The 21093-nt window shown below is 49.8% G+C and overlaps 1 protein-coding gene and 1 long non-coding RNA gene across 4 annotated transcripts in view; one reads left to right on the top strand and one right to left on the bottom strand.

Moving 5' to 3' along the window:
- The window catches only part of PDLIM1 (PDZ and LIM domain 1), a 72071-nt gene extending 70695 nt beyond the window's left edge, over positions 1 to 1376 (top strand). For all 3 annotated transcript variants that reach the window (XM_090057191.1, XM_090057190.1, XM_090057189.1), the window contains one exon: positions 834 to 1376. In XM_090057191.1, the coding sequence (XP_089913317.1) occupies positions 834 to 1020 (187 nt within the window). In that variant the 3' untranslated portion in view covers positions 1021 to 1376. The remainder of the gene's footprint in view (positions 1 to 833) is intronic.
- An 11247-nt stretch (positions 1377 to 12623) lies between these two features.
- Positions 12624 to 16514, bottom strand: LOC149859610 (uncharacterized). The gene is made up of 3 exons (XR_016443500.1): positions 16374 to 16514; positions 14063 to 14105; positions 12624 to 12967 (listed from the first exon to the last, which is right to left on the bottom strand). It is a non-coding gene; the product is annotated as an uncharacterized LOC149859610 (long non-coding RNA).
- Between the last annotated feature and the right edge of the window lie 4579 nt (positions 16515 to 21093).

Here is a 21093-nt window from a genome sequence, read left to right as displayed (position 1 = left end):
GAGCTTTTCCCAGTAGCTGCCGAGTTGCTGTGTAGTTTCCATTCCTTCTTTCAGTTTAAATTATTTGAAAATACTCTTGTTCAGAGCTTTCCTAAAGGAGGCAGCTCATGTTAAATGAAGCAGTCTGATGCCACAGCTGCAGTGCTCACTGCAATGGCTACCATCCACCACAACTGAAAATATAGCTTGGGGGCATCCCCATGTACCTCTCCCACAACCATCTGGTTGACTTTTAAGTTGCCAGTTTAAGGTCAGCCCTTTGGTTCTGCAGCCTTTAGTTCAAACTGGCTGCATTGGAGTCAGTTTTTAGTGAAAGATATTTAATCCTGACCCTTACCCCTGTCCATGGCCCCCTGAGCATCGGAGCTGGTGCCATTCCAAGAGGATGAGGAAATTCTTTCGTGCATGAATTTGAAAATCTGGGAAGAACTGTTCTAAAAATGCCTTCTCAAGGGAGGCACAGGCCAGACAGTGATGGGGCTAATCCTCAGCTGGTGTACATCAGCATAGTTCCACTGAAGCCACTAGGATATCATCAGTTTATATCCGCTAAAAATCAGGTCTGTAGTATCTGCTTACCCAGGGGGTAGGCATACACCCTGACCCCCTTGTGTGAGAAGAGGAATCCTTAGCCTCTTGCGGGTTACCTCTCCTGCTCTTCCTGGCTGGGGGACGGCATTCTCTCTCTCTCACTCGCCGCTTCGCTCTTCCCATTTGTGTGCTGCCAGCTGTGATTACCATGGTCTGGAAGCACACATGGCCCAGCAGTGGGGTGGAGGCCTGTATGGGCTGCCAGTACTCTGCAGCTGAACAACATTGTTTGCTTTCCCCAGGGGCGTGTTTGTGAAGCTCCGGGACAAGCACCGTCACCCAGAGTGCTATGTGTGCAGCGACTGTGGAACAAACCTCAAGCACAAAGGACACTTCTTTGTGGAAGATTGCATCTACTGCGAGAAGCATGCCCGGGAGAGGGTAACTCCCCCTGAGGGCTATGAAGTGGTCACTGTCTTCCCAAAGTGAATGAACGCATCAACAACACATTTTTTCCCCTCTCCACAGCTGTTTCTCAAAAAACAACCCCCCCACTCCTTTCTGAATTCTCCTTGCAATAAGGAATATTAGGCATGGCTTTTTATTTTGCTGCCACATTAATCCTTCATCTGTTAGCAATAGCTGTCACTAATTGTTCCACATTTACTTTCTTTTTTTTTAGAAGAAAAAGCTGAGGAACTCATTGGGATCCCTTCTTTTACTATCAGATCCTTCTCCTTTCACTGTTGGTTACAAACAGAAATTGGGAGCCAAAGCCAAATCACAGATGTGCTGTGTCTCAGTTCTTTGCCTTCTGTTCACTTTCAATAAATGGGGTGAATCCATGTGGCAAACTTGTCTGCATTTCTTGTGAAAACACACATTGGACTCCTCCCCTCTCTGCAAGCATGTTCCTCATTCTGTATAGATGGGAAGTGCTGCTTAGTATGTTGTCCCCTCTGTAAAGAAATGTGTGTGGCCCAGAAGCACTTCAGAGAAGGAATTATGATGGTAAGCCATAATCCTCTCTTTGGGTCCACTGCATTGGTTCACTTCCTTGTTCATCAGTGGGTCTTACTGCTCTCCTGAGCAGCAGGCTGAGCATGGAGATGGGTCTCTATCTTCATTGACCCTATTCACTCACCTGTGTGCTTGTGTGAGAGCATAGAGTGGCAACCCCTAGGACCTGCTCTTCACCCCCATGGTGTGTCCCCTTTACTCCTAGCATAGCTTATAAGGGCAGGTTCCAATACTTCAACTATGTCTATCAAAAAATATCTAGAAACTACCAAACTTGCTGTTTCTGCAGTGTATGAGTCAGTGCATTGTGGGAAGATTCTTAGATTCTTCTATGAAGCTAAGGAGTCACTGGTGTTGAATGTGGGCAAGCAGCATATGGCCATGTGTGAATTGTGGGCAGAAAAGAGTTTGTGTCTTAGCTGTGGGGGGAGGGCAGGGGAAGGGAGTGACTTGATTCCAGGTTGTATCTGGTTTCAACAACCCCCTCCCACCAGCATATGGGTGATCAGGAAAAGGTTTCAGTTAGGTCCTCCACAAAATACATTGTTTATGATCAACAGCCCATGACAGTAAGACCCATCTAGATGCAACATGTCTAGCCACTGACCTGGAGGAAAGCAAAGTCAGTGTGGATGAAAAAAGGGAAGCTCAAACCTCTAGAGCAACAAGTGAGGAGGACATTTGATGAAGGAAATTAAGATACTACCTGCCTATTGAAGAGTGCAGTGGCCACCTGTTTGACTATTCACAATTCCACAGGCATCCTACCCACCTGATTTACAATCAGTTAAGAGCCATATGACAGCTATAGCAATTGCTTTCATGAGATAAAGTAATATTGGGGGAGAGGACTTTGTTCATAGCTGCCACTTGGCACCATTTGACTAGAGATCTCTCCAAAGGTACTGATGGTTCATGAACCATGATTTGGGCAACACTTGTGAGAAACTATGCACTAGCTTTTGATTTTGATGAGTGTCTGGGCTTGAGAAATTACCCTGCTCAGCACAATAAAACTGACTTTGCTGGGGGGCGGAGAAACTCCAAGTGGAGCATGCCTGGGGATGGGCACACAGGAAAGCTCCCTGGTGGAGGACACTAGCACAACTGTTTTTGAAAATGTTAACCAAACAGTTTTCTCACAGCATCCCAGGAAATCGAGGGTGTCAGCTGGGGGCCTCAGATGCCTGTACACCAATGCCAGGAGCTAGCCCTTCTGCTTTGTAGTGGGCAATATGACCTAGTAGGGGTCACAGAGACCTGGTGGGACTCCTTGCATGATTGGAGTATAGCCATAGAGGGCTGTAGCCAGCACAGAAGGGATAGAGTAGGGAGAAAAGGCAGAGGGGTAGCTCTCTATGTGAGAGAGCAGTACACCTCTCTGGAGGCTGACATTGGCTCCAAAGATAAGCAGCTTGAAACCCTCTGGGTCAAGCTACAGAGAAGGGGGGGCGGAGGTGAGAGAAAGCTAACTAGGCATTTACTACAGGCCACCAAACCACGGGGAGGAGCTGGATCTGGAGTTCTCTCAAGAACTGACAGAGACCATGTGTGCAAGGGACTTGGTTATCATGGGTGATTTCAATTGTGCGGCTTGAACATTGAGGGTAACCTGGGTGACAGTGACCATGAAATTACCAGGTTCGATGTCTGCTGCAAGGTTGACAAATCAAACGGCAGGATTGAACTCCTGGACTTCAAAAATGCTGACTTCAACAGGCTTAGAGCATTAATAGGGGAGGTGATGCAGGACCAGGAAGGCAAGGCAAATGGGGTGCCCAAAGAGTGGTCATTGCTCAAAGACACAATCCTCAAAGCACGAAAGAAAACCGTTCCTGCAAAGAGGAAAGGCAGCTGAAGGGCTGGCAAACCCTCCTGGCTTAATAGGGACATTGCAGTCCTTTAAAAAAGAAAAAAAGAGGTGTATGTACAGTGAAAGCTAGGGAAGGTCCTCAAGGAGGACTAAACAATAGTGATGGGCACTTAGAGAAAATCATGGTGGCAATGGAGTTTAGGTTAGCTACTGAAGTCAAGGACAATAAGAAGTCCTTCTTTAGGTATGTAGGCAGTAGAAGGAAGACAAATGGAAGTGTGGGACCCTTGCTTAACACTTTGGGACAGCTGGTAACAATATTCAGGGAAAAACTGAACTCCTGAATGCCCACTTTTCTTCAGTATTTCACTGGACCAAGGAGAAAGTCAAGTGAGATAAGGCTCTGAGGGGACATGACAGGACTGACAGCCTCCCCACTGTGGATGCTGAGTGGGTGCAATGCCAACTAGAAAAGCTAGGCATTTATAGATCAGCGGGACCGGATGAACTCCATTCGAGAGTGCTGAAGGAGTTGGCTGAGGTCATTGCGAAACCCAGAATTCATGGTGCACAGGGGAGATCCCTGAGGATTGGAAGAGGGCCAGCATTGTGTCCATCTACAAGAAGGGGAAGAGGGAGGACCTGGGCAATTATAGACCTGTCAACCTAGCTTCCATCCCAGGGAAAATCCTGGAAAAGTTCATTAAAGAATCTATGTGCGGTACACTCACAGAAGGTAGGATTCTGAATGACACCCAGTGTGGCTTTTGTCATGGGTAGGCGTTGTCTTACCAATCTCATCTCCTTCAACAACCAGGTCTCTCGCCACCTGGACATGGGAGACATGGTAGATGCTATATACCTGGACTTCCAAAAGGCTTTTGATTTAGTATCCCATGATATCCTTGTGGGAAAACTGGAAGATTGTGGGCTCAGCTGTTTGACAGTTCAGTGGGTGGGAAAATGGCTACAGAGTCAGACCCAGGGAGTTCCCATGAATGGATCTGTGCCATCCTGGTGCGAAGTGTCCCTCAGGGGTCTGTGGTTGGACTGTTGCTTTTCAACATCTTTATCAATGATGTGGATGGGGGAGTGAAAAGCTTGTTGGCCAAGTCTGCGGACGACACCAAGTTATGGGGCAGTGCGATCATGTCAGAAGATAGGTTGCAGATACAGGCAGACCTGGACAGGCTCGAGAGTTGGGCAGACTGGAACCAGATGAAGTTCAACACTTCCAAGTGTAAGGTGCTCCATCTGGGGGCAAACAACCCTCAACATACATACAGGCTTGGTGGTGACAGCATGACTTGCACCATGGCCAAAAGGGACCAAGGTGTAATGATTGACCACAGTATGAATATAAGTCGTGAGTGCGAGGCAGTGGTCAGCAGGGCAAATAGCATGTTGGCATGCATCACCTGATGCATCTCGTGTAAAATTAAGGAAGTGATATTCCTGCTGTACTCAGCACTGGAGTACTCCATCCAGCACTGGACACAGTTGGAGTACTGCGTCCAGTTCTGGGCACTGCATTTCAATAAGTATGTGATAAAACTTGAGAGGGTCCAGAAAAGTTCAGGGACTTGCAAAGCAAGTCATACGAGGAAAGGCTGAGGGACCTGGGCCTCTTTAGTCTAAAGAAGAGAAGGTTGAGAGGGGACTTGATAGCAGCTTACTGCTATATCAGAGGAGTGCATCAGGAGCTTGGTAAACAACTGTTCACTAGGACGCCCCTGGGGAAGACCAGGACCAATGGATACAAACTCCTGACTATGGAATAAACTCCATCCAGAGGTGTTGCAGTCACCTACCCTGGAGGCTTTCAAGAGGAGACTAGACAGTCACCTCGCTGGGGTCCCCTAACCCCAGTTGTCTTCCTGCCTAGAGTGGGGCAGGGGCTGGACCCGATGATCTGCAAGGTCCCTTCCAGCCCCTAATAATCTATGAATCCATGAATACCTGGAGTTCTGCAGCAGACTTCCTAGGATCCTGCACCATGTATTGCAGAACTCCAGGGATTGTTTTGTAGCCACTTCTCATCAACATCCTACACCCTTTGTCCCCCAGCAAGTCAGTCCTAACTCAGGTCTCATTTATTTTCATTATCACTGCATTATACTGAATTACTTCCCCATATTTTCAGTACTTTGATTCTAATCCACTTGGATCAAATGACTCAGGGAGCCATTGTTTACAGCTATGAGGAACTTGGCTGGTCTTGCCTAAGCTTGATATGTAGCAAACAGGGCTGTCCGCTTTGGCCACAAGGACAAGAGGTGCTTGCAGTACAGCTATGCTGCAGAGACCATCCCCCATGTGCTGTGCAAATGCAGGCCACATGCCAGAGCCTGGCAGCTCTGCCACAATGCTGTCCATGAGTGCCTGGCAAAGGCCGTCCTGGCCACAGTGGGGGAGATCTCTGTGAACCACACCATCCTGGGCTGTGAGAGCCAGATGCATCCTGACATCATCATCACCCACAAGGAGGCCAAGAAAATTGTGATCGTGGCTATCACCATTCCCTTCGAGAACCAGTGCCAAGCCTTCACTGGCTCCTGGGCTTGCAAGCGGGAGAACTACGTCCCACTGGCCAACATCCTGAGGGGCCGCAGCTATGACATGATGGTCAACGCGATTATAGGAATGCTTGGACCCCAGCAACGAGAGCATCCTGTGTGCCTGCTGCATCTCCCACTGCTATGCCAAGCTGATGCACTGCCTCATGGTGTCCTACACCATCCGTTGGTCCCATGACATCTACATTGAGCACATCATGGACCATTGCCAATACACCAACCTCACCAGGCTGACTGCCACCGGATTGGAACCAGAGGGGACTGCCTGAATCCCCCTCTGCACCTAATGGACTCCGAGAGGAATTTTCAATGACAGAGCACTCCACTCCACCTGAAGAGGACCCCCGTGATAAGACTATAGACTGAGAAACTTCTTCAACCTACCCCCTCCACCATTGTGGACCATTGTACGGGTCTGTGTGCATCTATCTTCTTTCTCTCTCAACTTTACGACCCCCCGCACCTCCCTTTCCCCCACCCCCTCCCCCCACCCTGGGCTTAGTTGGTTAACATAGTATTCTCTGTAACGTAGTTGAATTCCTCTCCTCACCCCACCCCTCTTACATTAGTACCTCGCTCAGGCACATGGGTGAGACCTGTTTGTGCTCAGGAAGTCTTTGTCATGGAATATGATGGAACAAGATGCGTGAAGGGAGTGGGTTCAAATGGATGATGGATACATACACGAGTGGTTAAACTCAGTGCAAAGTGTAAAGGTCACAGTTGGTTTGGAAGCTGCAGACTTGTACAAGCCCTGTCTGAAAAGCGTTTGGTCCAAATATGCTTTGTACTTAATAAGAATGGGACCCCAAATGAATTACCAGATGGATTTAATCTCAGATTTCTATTAACAAATTTGTCCCAAACTCCTGTGCATCTCTCTGGATAGGTTTGACATTAAGAAGGAACATAAGTAAATAGCTTAAGAAATTTTCAGCCAGTTCTATGCAGCCTATGTGTCTTCACTGCATCTAACTATTTGCTAATCATTATTTGTGGCATTTGATTGGCTGATGCACATTGAGTGGGACATTAATGAATGGTTGCTACTATGAATTGCCATCCTCATTAAAGCTACTGCAATTTCATTGGTTGGCGTGAATAAAGAGATTTATCTGAATTCTCAGGAGGAATGGGTATGAAATACAAGAGTGAACTTGCTTACATCAGTATCAAATAATTGTTTTTTGGACTATTCAGTCTGTTCTACCAAGAGTGCTAGTTTTTCAAGGCTTAGCATCTGCCAATCTTTGTTAAATAATCCTCATAAATCACCGTGACTCAAGGGTGTTTTTAATATAGTGATTTTTATTCCTGGCATAAACCACTCCCTGGGATAAACAGCAGTGACTGAGAATGTCTGTTACTGATGCACTTTAGTGTTTTAAGTGTGAGTACGAGCCATGGGGTGTAGAAAACTCACCTTTTAAGTAGAGCCTCATTCCAGTTAATGCTGACATGTAATAAGGATCAGAGCTTCAGCAACTATAAACCCATAACAGATTCTTTCTACAGAGCATCCCTTTGAGGAACTAGTAAGGGAACCTCAAAGCCTTTCATAGATTCATAGAAGTAGGGTTGGAAGGGACCTTGTAGATCTTCAAGTCAGACACCCTGCCCTGGGCAGGAGAGAAAACCGGGCTCAGATGACCCCAGCCAGGTAGATGTTTGGGTCAGAAGGGACCTCAGCAGATCATGGAGTCTGACCCCTGCCCTATGCAGGAAAGAGTGACCCCAGCCAGGTGCATGTCTAGCCTCCTCTTAAAGACACCTAGGTAGGGAAGAGCACCACTTCCCTTGGAAGTTCTTCCTGATGTCTAACCTAAATCTGCTCTTCATCAGTTTGCAGCCGGTGTTCCTAGTTATTCCAAGCGATGCCCTGATAAACAGAGCATCTCTTATTCCTTGCTGCCCCCTCCCACACAGCCTGATGAATTTGTAGGCAGCCACAAGATCACCTCTCAGCCTTCTCTTGTGGAGGCTGAAGAGATCCAGGTCCCTCAATCTCTCCTTCTAGGGCTTTGCCTGCAGGCCCTTAACCATACGAGTGGTCCTCCTCTGAATCCTCTCAAAGTTGTCCACATCCCTCTTGAAGTGCAGCGCCCAAAACAGGATGCAGACCCCTGCCCGCTCCCCCAGCCCCCCCCAACCCCCGCCCATTTCCCCAGCCCCTCCATGGCTGCCCCTGCCGGCTCCAGCTCTGTTCTTTAACAAAAAATCCCACTGCTCACCAGGTGCTGCCGGCTGGGAGGGGGGGGGGGCGATCCCCGCTACCCCCCACTGCATGGGGGGCTTTGCATGAGCCCCCTCGACCTGCCCCCGCTCACCTGGCCCCCACACGGCTGCACCGCCTGCCATGGCCCTGGCTCTTTAAAAAAGAAAAAATCTGAGAAAAGCCCTGGGACTCACCAGTCCTGGTGCAGCCTTGGGGCTTCGAGGGCTACTGCAGAGCCCCCCACAAGGTGGGGAGCAGTGGGGATTACCCCCCATCTGGGGTTTCTTCAGTTTTTTTTCTTAAAGAGCTGGAGCTGGCCCGGGCGGGGCACCCATGAGGGGGCTGGGTGAGTGGTGGGGCAGGTGGGGGGGACTCATGCAAAGCCCCCCATGCAGCGTGGGGCGATTCTCAGCATCTGCTGAGCCGGGGATTATTTTTCCTCAAGTGCTGGGAACTGGGCAGGCAGGGCAGCCATTGCTGGGCTGGGAGATGGGCCTGGCCTGGCCTGGCTGATTTGGCCGAATCGAATCAAGACAGTGATTCGAATCACTGAATCAAATCACTGTCCCCTGAATTGGATGAATCCAAATCTGAAGCGAATATTAGCCGCTTCGCACAGGCATAGTAATTAGCTACCAGTGTAAGAAGGAGCTCTCCCAACTATTCAGTTGGTCCAGTAAAAGATATCACAGAAAACCCCTGCCTCTCAGACATTTCCTGGACCATCATGGCTACACCAGCATGTTAAGCCTACTGCAATACCTCCTTGGTTATCCAAATTCAAAAGCTGTTTGAAGATATGAACCTGTGGGATCTTATGAGGAATTATACATACTAACACGATACATAATGTAAAAACCATTCTGAATTTAACAGTAAATATACTAAATGCAATAAAACTTAAAAGAGAATAGTTTGTTATATAGTTACAAGACACATTCACAGGTAAGAGCTGAGATGCAGTACTGTATTAAATAGAGTTTAAAAGCAGTTACAACTCCAGCAGTTGCAAAGTACAGCACCATATGAGTAGAAGAGAGTGCTAGTATTAAATGAAGACTAAAACCAGAAGTTTTGCTATACAGTCCCAGCAGTTACAAGTTAATGAAATTAAGTTGCTGCTCAGATACCCAAGGGTTGGATAATGGGACAAATATAAGGGCAAATATTTCTGGATGGGGGTGGAGGAGTGTTTTTTTCCCTCCATGTGTGAGATGTATAGAAATACCAATTGGATGAATTTCCCTTGCTATGTGTAAAGACCATAGAACTGCTACACCTTGTAAGTTAAGGGGGGGAGGCGAGAGGAACCCACAAAAACCCCCAAAGCCTTCAAAGTGCATGTGGGTGTGTGTATATTTACGCATGTGTATGTATGTATATGTGCATGAGTGCATATGTTTGCAAGAGTCCAAATGATTAATCTTACCAGCTGTTTCACTTACAGAAAGTGTTGGCAAAGAAAAGACCTTAGATGAGGTGTCTAGAGTCTGTTTGAGGGAGAAAGATGCCACATCTGAGTTAATGTTAGCTGCGTACACATGTTCAAACAATCTGGAAGAATTCTCCCAGGCTTGTTCCTGTGATAGAAAAACTTGTCCAAAGCTGTCCGAACAGACATTTGAATAATTAGCCCTCGAAGAGCAGAGCTTGCAGCACTGATTTTGTGTACCCATAGGGATCCTTGTGCTCACATCTCAGCATACTTTGTAGGCTCCTTCAGTCTTCTTGGCCACAGTTAGCAGCAATGCATAGGGCTGCCTGATTCTTGGCTGGAGCAGAAGAATCTAACCTGAGCAACACACTGTCTCTGTGTAAGGAAGCTGGAGTCAGAAGCAAAGCACCCTGGGATGCTGGAGGACTATACTGTGGTTTCTCTCAGAAGAAAATGTGTGCAGGCATACACTCTTACAGGAGAAACTCTCCTGGGACTAATTTAAGCCTGGTTGTTCCCAGGTTATTTTTTTTTCCTGGTGTGGTCATTTTTGCTCTGGGAGAATAATCCTGAACATCTGTACACTCATTGTTTCTCCTGAGAGAGCAGAAACTTTCTGAGGAGAAACTGCATGTCTGTATGTGGCTGACAATTTGTGTGTGCTTGCTCATGCATATATGTGTACACATAGATCCACATCATTAATGAAAATGTATGTGTCTGCGTAGGCGACTAGTGAAGGGGGCACATGCCCCCTTGAGATTGGTCGCCACCACTGCTGGCTTCTGTGGGCAGTTGCCACTCACTATGCTACCTCCACTGGTGGCTGCAGACAGTCACTGCCCGCCACTCCCCTCCTCCTGCTGCTGCCAGCTTCTGCAGGTGGTCACTGCTTGCCACACCACCGCTGCCACTGCCACCGGCTTCTGTGGGCCACTCGCCACCACCCCACCACTGCCACTGGCTTCTGCAGGCGGTTACCACTCACCACCCCTCATGCTGCTGATGCTGCCGCCAGCTTCTGCAGGTGGTTGCCACTCACCAACACCCCCCTTCCCACCGCTGTTGGCTTCTGCGGGCTCTCACTGCTCGCCACTCCGCCACCAATGCTGCCAATGCTGCTGCCCACAAACTGTGTCCCCCCAGTCTCAGGAGGCACCAGTCACCCATGTGTGTCTGTATAAAACTTACTGACAGAAATCCCCTGGAGGGCATTGGGCTATTAGTATGGAGGCCAAGGTTCTATGCTGGCTATGACACTGGTTTTCTGGCTGCCACAGGGCAAGTCTATGCCTCAGTTTCCTCATATGCACAATGAACAGTACTGTTCTCTTTTATAACATGCTTTTGGCTCTACCAGTGAAAGCTGCTAGGTCATAGTAATTGTTTTTATTATATTTTCCTATGTTTGAACAGGACACAGTGACAGAGTGGTCATCTGTCCTGCTATGGCTCTAGAACTCATGGGTTTGTCTTTTTTGGCCAGATTTCTGCCAACACGGCAATGAATGAGTATCTGATTATTGAGACTGGGGAGTCCAGAGTCACCAGATGTGATTATGGCCACATCATTCCTTTGGCTCTAGAAACCAGTGGTGTCCTCCTGAATTCAACCAAGCTTTTACAGTCTAAAGTTACTGATAGTCAAACAGCTGCTAAAGGATGAGAAACTAAATGCAGGTTAAATTACCTAACCCCTTCTGTAAGATCATCTGCAGACCTCTAGCTCCAAAAGCAACAGCCTCTGTCCTGAGCTGAAAGACCAGGTCTGTTGGTTCTCAGCAGTAGAGGATGAGCTAAATTCTATACATTATAAATTATTCTCTACACCAGTGTTACCATCTGATTTTTTTTTTGTGGGTGACCAGCTATAATTCCCACTACATTTACTGGGCATTGAGGGTGTTCAGGTCACACTTATCTGGATTGTGGGAACTCCCTCAGGCACTGTTTTAAATACATTTTAGTGCCTTCTATGGACTTTGGTGGAAATGTTTCTCTAGAGGGATGCACACACTTAATGGGAAACTGAGGCTACTCTAGACACAATGAGTGGGCTCTATGCAAGGGGAGTTCCCATGACAGCACAGCCTGCTAGGCTTCTCAAGGGCAATTGCTTGACCATTCGTCATTCTTTGTTGGCACAGGATGCTGTTTGGCTTTAGTGTCAACTACATTAGGGGAAGGTAAAGAATTTGCCCTTGGGCGTAGCACAGCAAAGAGCTATCTAAACTAATCTAGGCTGTTACAGACTACTTGTTGTGTAGGGAACCTCAGGGAGTTTGAGGACTGGGTGGAAATGTTGCTCATCCCTCACCTCCCTCCTGTGTTTTATATCCATATTATCTTCCCAGGGACATTCCTGTGAAATTGCTGTTCCTTCTCTACAGTGCTGTGCATGTGAGAGAGACCTCCTGTGGTATCTCTTTATCATGCCATGTCATCCTTTGATCCGCAGATTTTATTCTAAATATTCTCTTTGGCCTCACTGGCTATGTTTTTAACTGGACAATCACATTATTAAGCAACTATCATAACTTATTGGCATGGGTGACTGGTGCCTCCCAAGTCTGGGAGGGTACCAAATTGCTGACCAAAGGGGAGTCCCCCAGTAGCTGATCGCTGAGTCGATCGCCTGACAGGGGGTCCCCCCAGCAGCTGATCACCTGGCACTTCCAAGGGGTGTATGGCTGATCTCAGATTTAGAACTGTGTTGCATGATGCAGTTTGAGATGGCCCTAACATGGTACCACACTGAGCACTGCAAACTTCCTGTTGCCGACTGTCAGTGGGCCTAGAGCTCTTGGCTGCCTGCTGCTGGGTCTGGCATTTGCCTTACATAAAGAAAATGTTGCAAGAAAGGGCCAGTCCATTTCCCATATGCAAGCAGCACTCACTGGTCTGGGACCTTTGAAGAGGGCTTGCACTTTGGGGAAAGTTAGTAAAACTTTTTCTACTGTACTGAGTAGGAAAGTGTCTGTTTGGTAAAAGCTCCTCATTGCAGATAACCTCTGGGGCTTGTGTTTGCATCAGTGGGTCAGACAGGGAAGGCTAAAACATGAATGGTATTTCCCCTCCACTCCCCATTAGCAGCCCTCAATGTAAACAGACAACAAACCTCTCATTGTGTAGGAACAAGTGCTTTATCTCAGAGGCAGAGGAGGTGGGGGTGGAAGCTGTCATCAGCTCTGGGAAAACAATGTCTGCTTCTTGAGGCAGCAGGGGGCACTGCAAAAGCTTTGTAGCCTGGGTCTTGAATGGTAGGTTTCTGCTACAGAACCCAGAGTTGATAACATTTATTACTATGGGAACCAGGGCAGCCAAGTTATTCCATATTCATTACTCTTGGGAAATCTTCGTGTCCTCCTCGGTGGCTTCTGTGATGATGAAAATGGAATGTTTGGGATTTTATGACATACTATAAATACTTGGAAGTTGTATTCATTCAAGGCTGACTTTCCAAAGTTCTCCTAAGAGACAGCTGGAATGTGCCAAAAAAGAGCGTAAGGGCAAAACTAAAAATATGCTGAGCCTCCCACTCAAGAAGTTAAAAATAATTTAGATATATGTAAAAGGGGACTCGGTGTAAGTGATCAGCCACAGCTGCTAACTGACCCCCCCCAAAAAGTCTTTGAAGCAGGAACTGCATACCTCCCCACCCTTTGAGAATCTGAGGATGCCTCAGCAGGTTTGTCATATCCCCAGTGACTGTGTAGTGTATCCTTCTGCCCCCTGCTGAGTCAACTTGGAAATGCTCATGAATGTATCAAAAGAGCTGTTAATGCTGTTGTGGTCTGCTGTTAGCATAGCTGTATGGGTTGACCCTGCAGAGGGCGAGCAGCAAGGACGATGCTGCCAGTGGCGTCTGCGGGTGGTCACTGACCCCAGGTCGGTGTTGCCACCTCCGCCACCTCCTGCCGCCAACAGTGCCGGTGGCATCGGTGGGAGCTCCCACTTACCACCACTGCACTCCCATTGCCACCGTGCCTCCGCAGCTGCCAGAGGCACACGCTGCTCACGAGGACCGGTGTGGGTTCACCCTGCAGAGGGTGAGTAGTACGAGTGCTTTTACCACCATTCTGCACATATGGGGAGGATACCATTCTGCACATATGGGGAGGATACACCAGGGCTAGACTGAGTGGATTAAAGTTACAACATGTGTTCCCATCTTTTTTTGCCCTTATTCTTACATGCATTTAAAATAGGCCAAATCCCTGAGAGCACTGAGAAAAATACATGTGCAAGCAGGGCTCAAGGGGTTACTGTTGTCTTGTGTGGACAGATGTGATATGTACTTTGGGAGCTTAAACGTGCTAGTGACTGTGAGCAGTCAGATCTCTCTTTTTCTCTTTTTATTACTCTCTCTCTCTCTCTCTCTCTCTCTCTCTCTCTCTCTCTCTCTCTCTCTCTCTCTCTCTCTCTCTCTCTCTCTCAGCCCCTGTCCCCGCTCATAACATTTGCAAAATTACCTTTGTGGCTAGGGGCAGAAGTTACACACAAACTGGTTTAAACCTGCAACAGAACATAAGTTTGTGCACATAAATCAGTTTCAAAATGGCCAAAACCAGTTTGAGATAAACCTGGCTGAATGTAGTATCAGAACTAACCAATTGAGGTCAAACTGGTTTCTGGAAGGTCCCAGATCCCTTTCTGGTTTAAGTTAAATAACAGTCCTCCAGCATCCCAGCATGGTCTGCAGCCCTGGGCTGGTCTGGGTTACCTGTTCCAGCAAAGCAGGGTTGGCCTCACCTCTCTCCTCCCTAGCCGGAGCACCGTCACTGGGTGGGAAACCCTGCTCTAGAGTGCGGCTGGGTCTGCCTGGCAAGTGGGCAGCAGCTCTTGCCAGGCATCGTCAGCTTCCCCCATCCCCCTCACTTCTCCAGCAGCAGGAGCAGGGACCGGGCCAGGCCCCAGTAGCCTGAGGGGAAGTGGGAAGTTAATCCCACCATTACAGTGGATGGGCAGCATGGCACTGATAGGCTCCACTTGTGCACCTGGGGGTGTGCACCCGGGGCCAGGGTGACTAGATGCCAGGAGCCTGAGCGGAAGTGGGGGTGTAATGCCCCCCTTGCAGGAAGCAGCGACAAGGGTACTGACATGGTGCCCTGGGCTGAGTCCCGCTGAGGAGCAGCCAGCTGACTACAGGATGGGACAGGGATGGGGGATGTGACCTGGCTGCAGCGGAGAGAGGGGGAGAGCTGGGGTTAGTTACAGAGCCCGACTCATCATTTCCTCCCACTGGGGCAGCACAGCCCAGGCTGGGGCAGCCCCAGTGTGTGGGGGTCAGTATCCACTTCCTCCTGCCTCCAGCCCCACATGGGGGCTGCGGTTTGCAGGCGGGCTGGCTGCAGCTGGTGGCAGAGTGAACTATCTTGGTGGGTGGAGGGGAAGTGCCTGTCACCTGCTGTCTGCTTGTGGCAGCTCTGGGTGCTCAGGGTGGGCTGCCATGGGCCAGGGGTGTGGGCAGTGGCGAGGGGAGCAATGGACGGTCGCAGCCCAGTGTGGTCTGGCCTGGCCCTGCAGCCCAGGGGCGTGGGCAGTGACTGGCCCGAGACAGCCTGCTTCTCCTTCTCCTGGTGGTACCGACAGAGCAAACCATCGCAGTGGGTGGAGGTGACGTACCTGTTGCCTGCTCACAGTGGCGCTGGGTGCTTGGGGCAGGTTGACATGGGCCAGTTGCTGCTCACATCCCTGGGCTGCAGGGCCGGGCTGGACTGGACTGAGGTGGTCCATTGGCTCCCCTCACTGCTGCTCATGCTCCTGACCTGCAACAGTTCACCATGAGGACCTGGCACCGCCATAAGCAGGCAGCGGGTGACAGGTGCTTCACTTCTGCCTGCTGTGACAGTTCACTCTGCTGCCACTGCTGCTGGGAGAGGGAGAGGCCAGGGAGCCGTGCTGCAGCTGCAGCTGCAGCCCACCTGCAAACCACAGCCTTTGTGCCAGGCTGGAGGTGGGAGGGAGAGGGGGGCACTGACTCCTGCCCCTTGGAGCTGCCCCAGCGGGAGACAGTGCTGAGTTCCCAGCTCCCCTCGTTCCCCATCTTCCTTGCAGCCACATCACATGCAGCCTGCTGGCTGCTCCTCAGAGGGACTCTGCCCAGGGCACTGTGTTGGTGCCCATGCCACTGCTGCCTGCAATGGGAGGATTAAACCCCCTCTCCTGCCCGCCTTTTCCTGTCAGGCTACTGGCATCTGCCTGCCACCGCCCTGGGTGCACAAGCAAAGCCTATGCTGCTCCCCTCGCCCCCCGCAATAGGGTATTAAACTCTTGCTTCCCTTCAGGCTACCGGGGTCTGGCCAGCAAGTGAGTTGGGGTGGGGGACTGGGGACCCCTGACAGGGGCTTCATTGCTTGGCAGTTGCAGTTGCAGGGGGACAGGAATGGGAACAGAAGTCAGGTGTTTACTTCAAAAAGGCATTGGGGAGGTGGACAGGACAGGGGCTGGAACAGCCAACAGCAAACCATCTCCGATTCCGCAAGGAGACCCTGTCCTCCGAGGCGTAGCTGTGGGTGCAGAAAGCTTTCCCCCAACACCCACCATTCCTTTGAGAGCAGTAGATAGGCACGTTAGTCTGAAGTCAGGCACAAGGCAGGGAGGGAGGTTTGCAAGGGGGCACGTTAGAGACTCATTTGTTCGATGAAGCATAACCTTGCATAGGCAACAGCCGACTTGGTCAGATGCTAGGGTATGAGAACCCCTGCATTCCAGGCCAGAGGCTATTGCGTGTCTTATTAGTATCATGTCTTAGAAGCTCTGTGTGTGTGTGTGTGTACATACAAACTTTGAGGTGCTTGTCCAGGTGCAGGGAATAGGTCAGGTTGCTTTGATGATGATGATGATGCACACAGGAAAGTTAAGTGATGTCCTTGTGGAGCTGGCAACGTTCATGGGGTTGGCCAGGAGTACCAGGGTTAGGGAACCAACTGAATGATGAAAAAAAAATTGTATCTACATGAATATTTTATTTGACTGGTTGTTACATTTCACTGAATAAACTATACACCAAGTAGCCAACCATCTGTTAAGCTGAAAAATTAATTATTCACAAATACGTAGATTTTATTTACCCTAAAATACCATCTACCAGGCATCAGACTATGTGCAGATGAATAATTCAGCATCCACTCTGTAGCTACAGCTTCTGCAAAAGTGAACCAAACTTAATTGTGTTGCTGATGTAGGAGTCAGATCATTCCACCCTTCCCATGGTGCTATCAACTTGCAGTCCTCTGGGGAGTCAAAACAGTTGATGTCACAGAGCAGGCAATGAATTTGCATTCCCTAAGAATCAGTTGTTTAAGGTGGATGGAAAGTCAGCAAGTTTACTTGCATCTTCATGACTGGAAACAATTCAAGATGAGCTATTAAGCAAGTTTCAGGGATGGGAAAATAAACGCAGTTCTCAGGTTTTGGACAGCTTTTTCCTCAATTTCTTACTCTCTGACAGCAAAATCTTAGGGAATTGTAATATTCAGGCAGAACCTTTATCATATTAGTATGTTGAGCCAAGTTTCTTTAAAGTGCAGTTATGGTCTGATCACATGGAAATAATGGCTTCCTATTTCGACAAAGAACCTATTTACATTATGATTCGGAATGGGCCAAGGATTTAATCTGCTGCATTCTTGTTCTGCAATACTATGACCTCATGGGTTGGGGCCCAAGCATGTTGCATACCTGCTTTGACCCAACTGTGCATAAATTCTCAGCATATTTGCATGTAAAAGTGTTTGTGTTAGTGAGGTGGGAGCAATACAGTTTATGCTGTGAGTTGACCTTCTTTGGCTGCCCATGGAAAACATCTGTGCTGTGATGCACAGGTAACATTTTACAAGACTGTCTCCAAACTCTGTAGTCTTCTGTGCTGACCTTATTTTGCTGTTGCTTCAGAGTTGTCCATTTTTCAGACCCTTCACCATTTCTCAGGAAGCAGAGACCCTACTAAATCCTGGTTTGGTTATACTATGAGCAATACAAGTTAATTCTACTTAACTGAAATTATAGATTAAACATAGATACATACATGTATTTCTAATAGGAGCCTCACATACTTCACAGCATACAGCCCAGATTTGAGACAGATATTTCTGTTGCAGCTTCACATAAATATGATTTTTATTTTATAATACTAAGTTTCACCTTTTTTTGGCTGCAAAAAAATCCGTCAAGCTCACTATTTACTTTATGCCATGCCTACCTGCCAAGTCCTCAACATGATGCAGATTTTTTTTATTGTATGATGCTACTTTCTTAAAGATATCAGAGAAAAAGTAGGAATAACATGCAGGAAGAGACAGAAAATGGTGGGGCAAATGGATCATAGTAACCTTAATATCTGTTTTAATAAGGCTTGAAACTTTGCACTGTTTAGACTTGATTGAGTTTAACCAATTGCATACTCTTCCTTGGCAGTAATCCCTAATGACTGAATTTAGCATAGACATACATTTCTAAAACACTCTTTAAAACTTTAGGCATTGCTAGCTTCTGTAGCATTTCTCCCAGCTTAAATAAAAAAAGTGGTTAAAATAGATTATGGGTGTTAAAGGCATCTGACCCTGTGGGCTAGATGAGTGGCATGGGGCAGATTTGCAGGCTGGATTGGGTGTGTGGACCTTTTTCCCAGCATAGCTGATTTGATGGTTGCTCCAGCAAGTCTGGCATTACCTGGGGAAGGGTTCACCACATGGAGTGCAGTGCCACTCCAGCCTGACTGCACCACATTACCTGGCCCAGCTGCTTTGGGATATGTGTCACATGTAGCACAGGTCCCAAATCAGCTGGAGATGCTGCCAGATGAGGTAGGCTGGGAGAAGGGAAAGACAGAGTCTGTAGGCCAGATCCAGCTCAGATTGCCCTGAGCCACAAGTGCACACTTTGCCCCACATGAGTCTAATCCAGGGGCAGGCAATTATTTTGGACGGAGGGCCACTTACCCAGTTTTGGCAAGCTGCTGAGTGCCGCATGGGTAGCCCCGCACCTTGACAGGTGCCCCGCCCCCTGGTCACCATCTTGGGACCAATGTCCCAAGGCCAGCACTGGTGGTGCCCAGAGCAGGGTGCGGGCTAGCAGGGGTCTATGGAGCCAGGCTGGGCTGCACCAGCAGGGAGAGGGGGGAGCTGGCCTGGCTCCATACAGCCTCTACTGCCCGGGACCCTGTACTCCTGCAACAGCAGGGCCCACCCAGCCTGCCCCCCAGCAGGGGCTTCTGGCCTGGGACCATGAGGCTGCACTGGCGCCCAAACCTCAGGTAAGGGGGCAGGGAACCTTGGTCAGGAGCCCAGGAAAAAGTGGCCCCTCTCTACCCTGTGGTCGGCACTTCCTGCTGCAGCCACTCGCAGGCCACGCAGGGCTGTCCAGCGCATGAGCTCTGGGAGCGCAGCAGCAGCAAACAATGTCCATTGCAGCAAGCAGGAAGGCTGCAGCGGCTGCCGCTGCAGTACAGCCCCCATGGGTGAGCCCAGAGCCAGTGAGGGGTGCAGGCTGGCGGCAGGGGTGGGTTATAAGCTGGTGTTGAGTGCGGGAAAAGTGGCCCCTCGTGTGCCCCATGCCTGGCGCCCCGCACTGCAGTGGCTCGTGGCCTGCTCAGGACAGCTCCGCACGGGCTGCCAGAGACTGCAGCAGGGGGCGCTGACCACAGAGTGGGGGAGGGGCTGCTTTCCCCCTCACAGCTTTTTCCTGGGCTCCTGCCCAGAGTCCCACCCCCACTGCTTACCTGCCTGCTCCCCCAGCCTCACCATGGCTGCCTCCCCTCCCCCCCCCAGCTCTTTAAAAAAACCCCTGCTACTTACTGGCTGCTGCTAGACCGGGGGGGAATCCCTTCTGCCCCCCCCCCCCCCCCCGCACTGCATGAGGGGCTCTGCCATGAGCCTCCTGACCCCCACCCACTCTCCATGCCCCCCTCTGGCTGCCCTGCCTGCCCCAGCTCCTGGCTTTTAAAGAGGCAAAAAACAACCCCCACCCCCCCCAACTCACTGGCTACTACAGCAGCCTTGGGATTTCTGGGGACTCATGGCAGAGCCCCCCACACAGTGGGGGGTAGCAGGGAATCACCCCCCAACCTGGTAGGAGCCAGTGAGTGCGTTTTTCTCACCTCACCCCCAAAAGAGCCAGGAGCTGGGAGAGTGGGCGGGCGGCCACTGAGAGCCAGCGGGGGGGCGGGAACAGGGCAGATTTGGCTGATTCAGCTGTGGACGAATCTCTGAATTGGATTCTGCCAAAAATCGATTCGGGACAGTGATCTAAATCACCAAAATGAATCGCTGTCCCCGAATCTGAAATGCATACTAACCGCTTCGCACAGCCGTAGCAGGCAGGGGTGTTGGGAGCAGACGGCAGCTTTGCCCTCAACTCTAGTCCTGTGCTGTCACCACAAGATTCAGGCCCTGGCCCCACACACAGCCCCATCCCATCCCATCCACCCAACTGAGCATGCCCTACCTATGGAGACCCTGGGGGGGAATCGCCAGGTGAATGCATGACCTACAGCATGAATTTACAAACTTGATGAATGTCTTGCATTCAAAATCTTGTCTAGCTTTATTCATACCATGCAGTTGGTCCAATAAAGATAAAATAACCCCCCAAAAAACTCTTGATTCTAAAATCAGCTTTTTTTGGTTGATAATGTCACTGATAAATACCGCATGCACGTGTGAAGCCGCAACACACATATAGCCCAGCAGCTTGGACAGCAGTGCCCTATTGGTAAGTCTGGGGGAAGGAAAGGGTGTAGGGGCAGATTGAGGCCCCCATGGTGAGGGAGTAGGGCAAGGGTGTGCCCTCTCCCCCAGATTTGTACATGGGGTGAGGGCAGGTTGGCCACTGTGGGCTCAGAGCTAGGGGCTGCCCCACCCTCTTCCTAGCTGCAGGGGAAAGGAGGGGATGGGTAACTGCGGTAGGTTCAGCTGCGTAGGGCAGGTGGTGGTGGCAGCAGCACTGAAAGAGGTGGCACCTACAGGGAATTTTGGGGTGGCCATAGCCCCCCGCTAAGCCCCTTCCTAACACCGCCCCTGCTCAAGGCACCAGGGCTGCTAAGGGAAAGGCAGCAGAGCAGAATGCCCTGAGCAGGGGTGAATTGGGGGGGCTATGGCCACCGCAAAATTCCCTACATCTCCCTGTAATCACCCTTCCCAGTGCCACCTCCTGCCATGTGCAACTGAGCCATGCCAAACCTAGGCCCCCTGCCAGGAGGCTGGTACAGCCTGCCCTTGCCCTGAGCACAAATCTGGGGGCAGGGCACACACCTCCCCTGGGGGTGCGCACAGCAGCAGGGAGCCCCTCACCCCTGTGCTCCCTGGACAAGCCATCCACAACTACATCCCACCACCTTGGCTGGGCAGCACTTGCGCCTGCCCCAACGATCCTTCCCTCCCACAGACTTACCAGCAGGATGCTGCTCTCCACGCTGCTGGGCTGCATTCCTGTAAATCAGCTATTGGATGGGTATCAGCTATTGGTATCAACCAAGAAAAGTCTTTATCTGTGCTCCATTAAT

The sequence above is a fragment of the Crocodylus siamensis genome, chromosome 7, assembly GCF_052110815.1.
Source record: "Crocodylus siamensis isolate JL-2025a chromosome 7, ASM5211081v1, whole genome shotgun sequence".
In the NCBI taxonomy this organism is placed as follows: Eukaryota; Metazoa; Chordata; order Crocodylia; family Crocodylidae; genus Crocodylus; species Crocodylus siamensis.
Note: the sequence above shows the minus strand (reverse complement) of the source record. Positions and strands in the feature narration are given on the sequence as shown.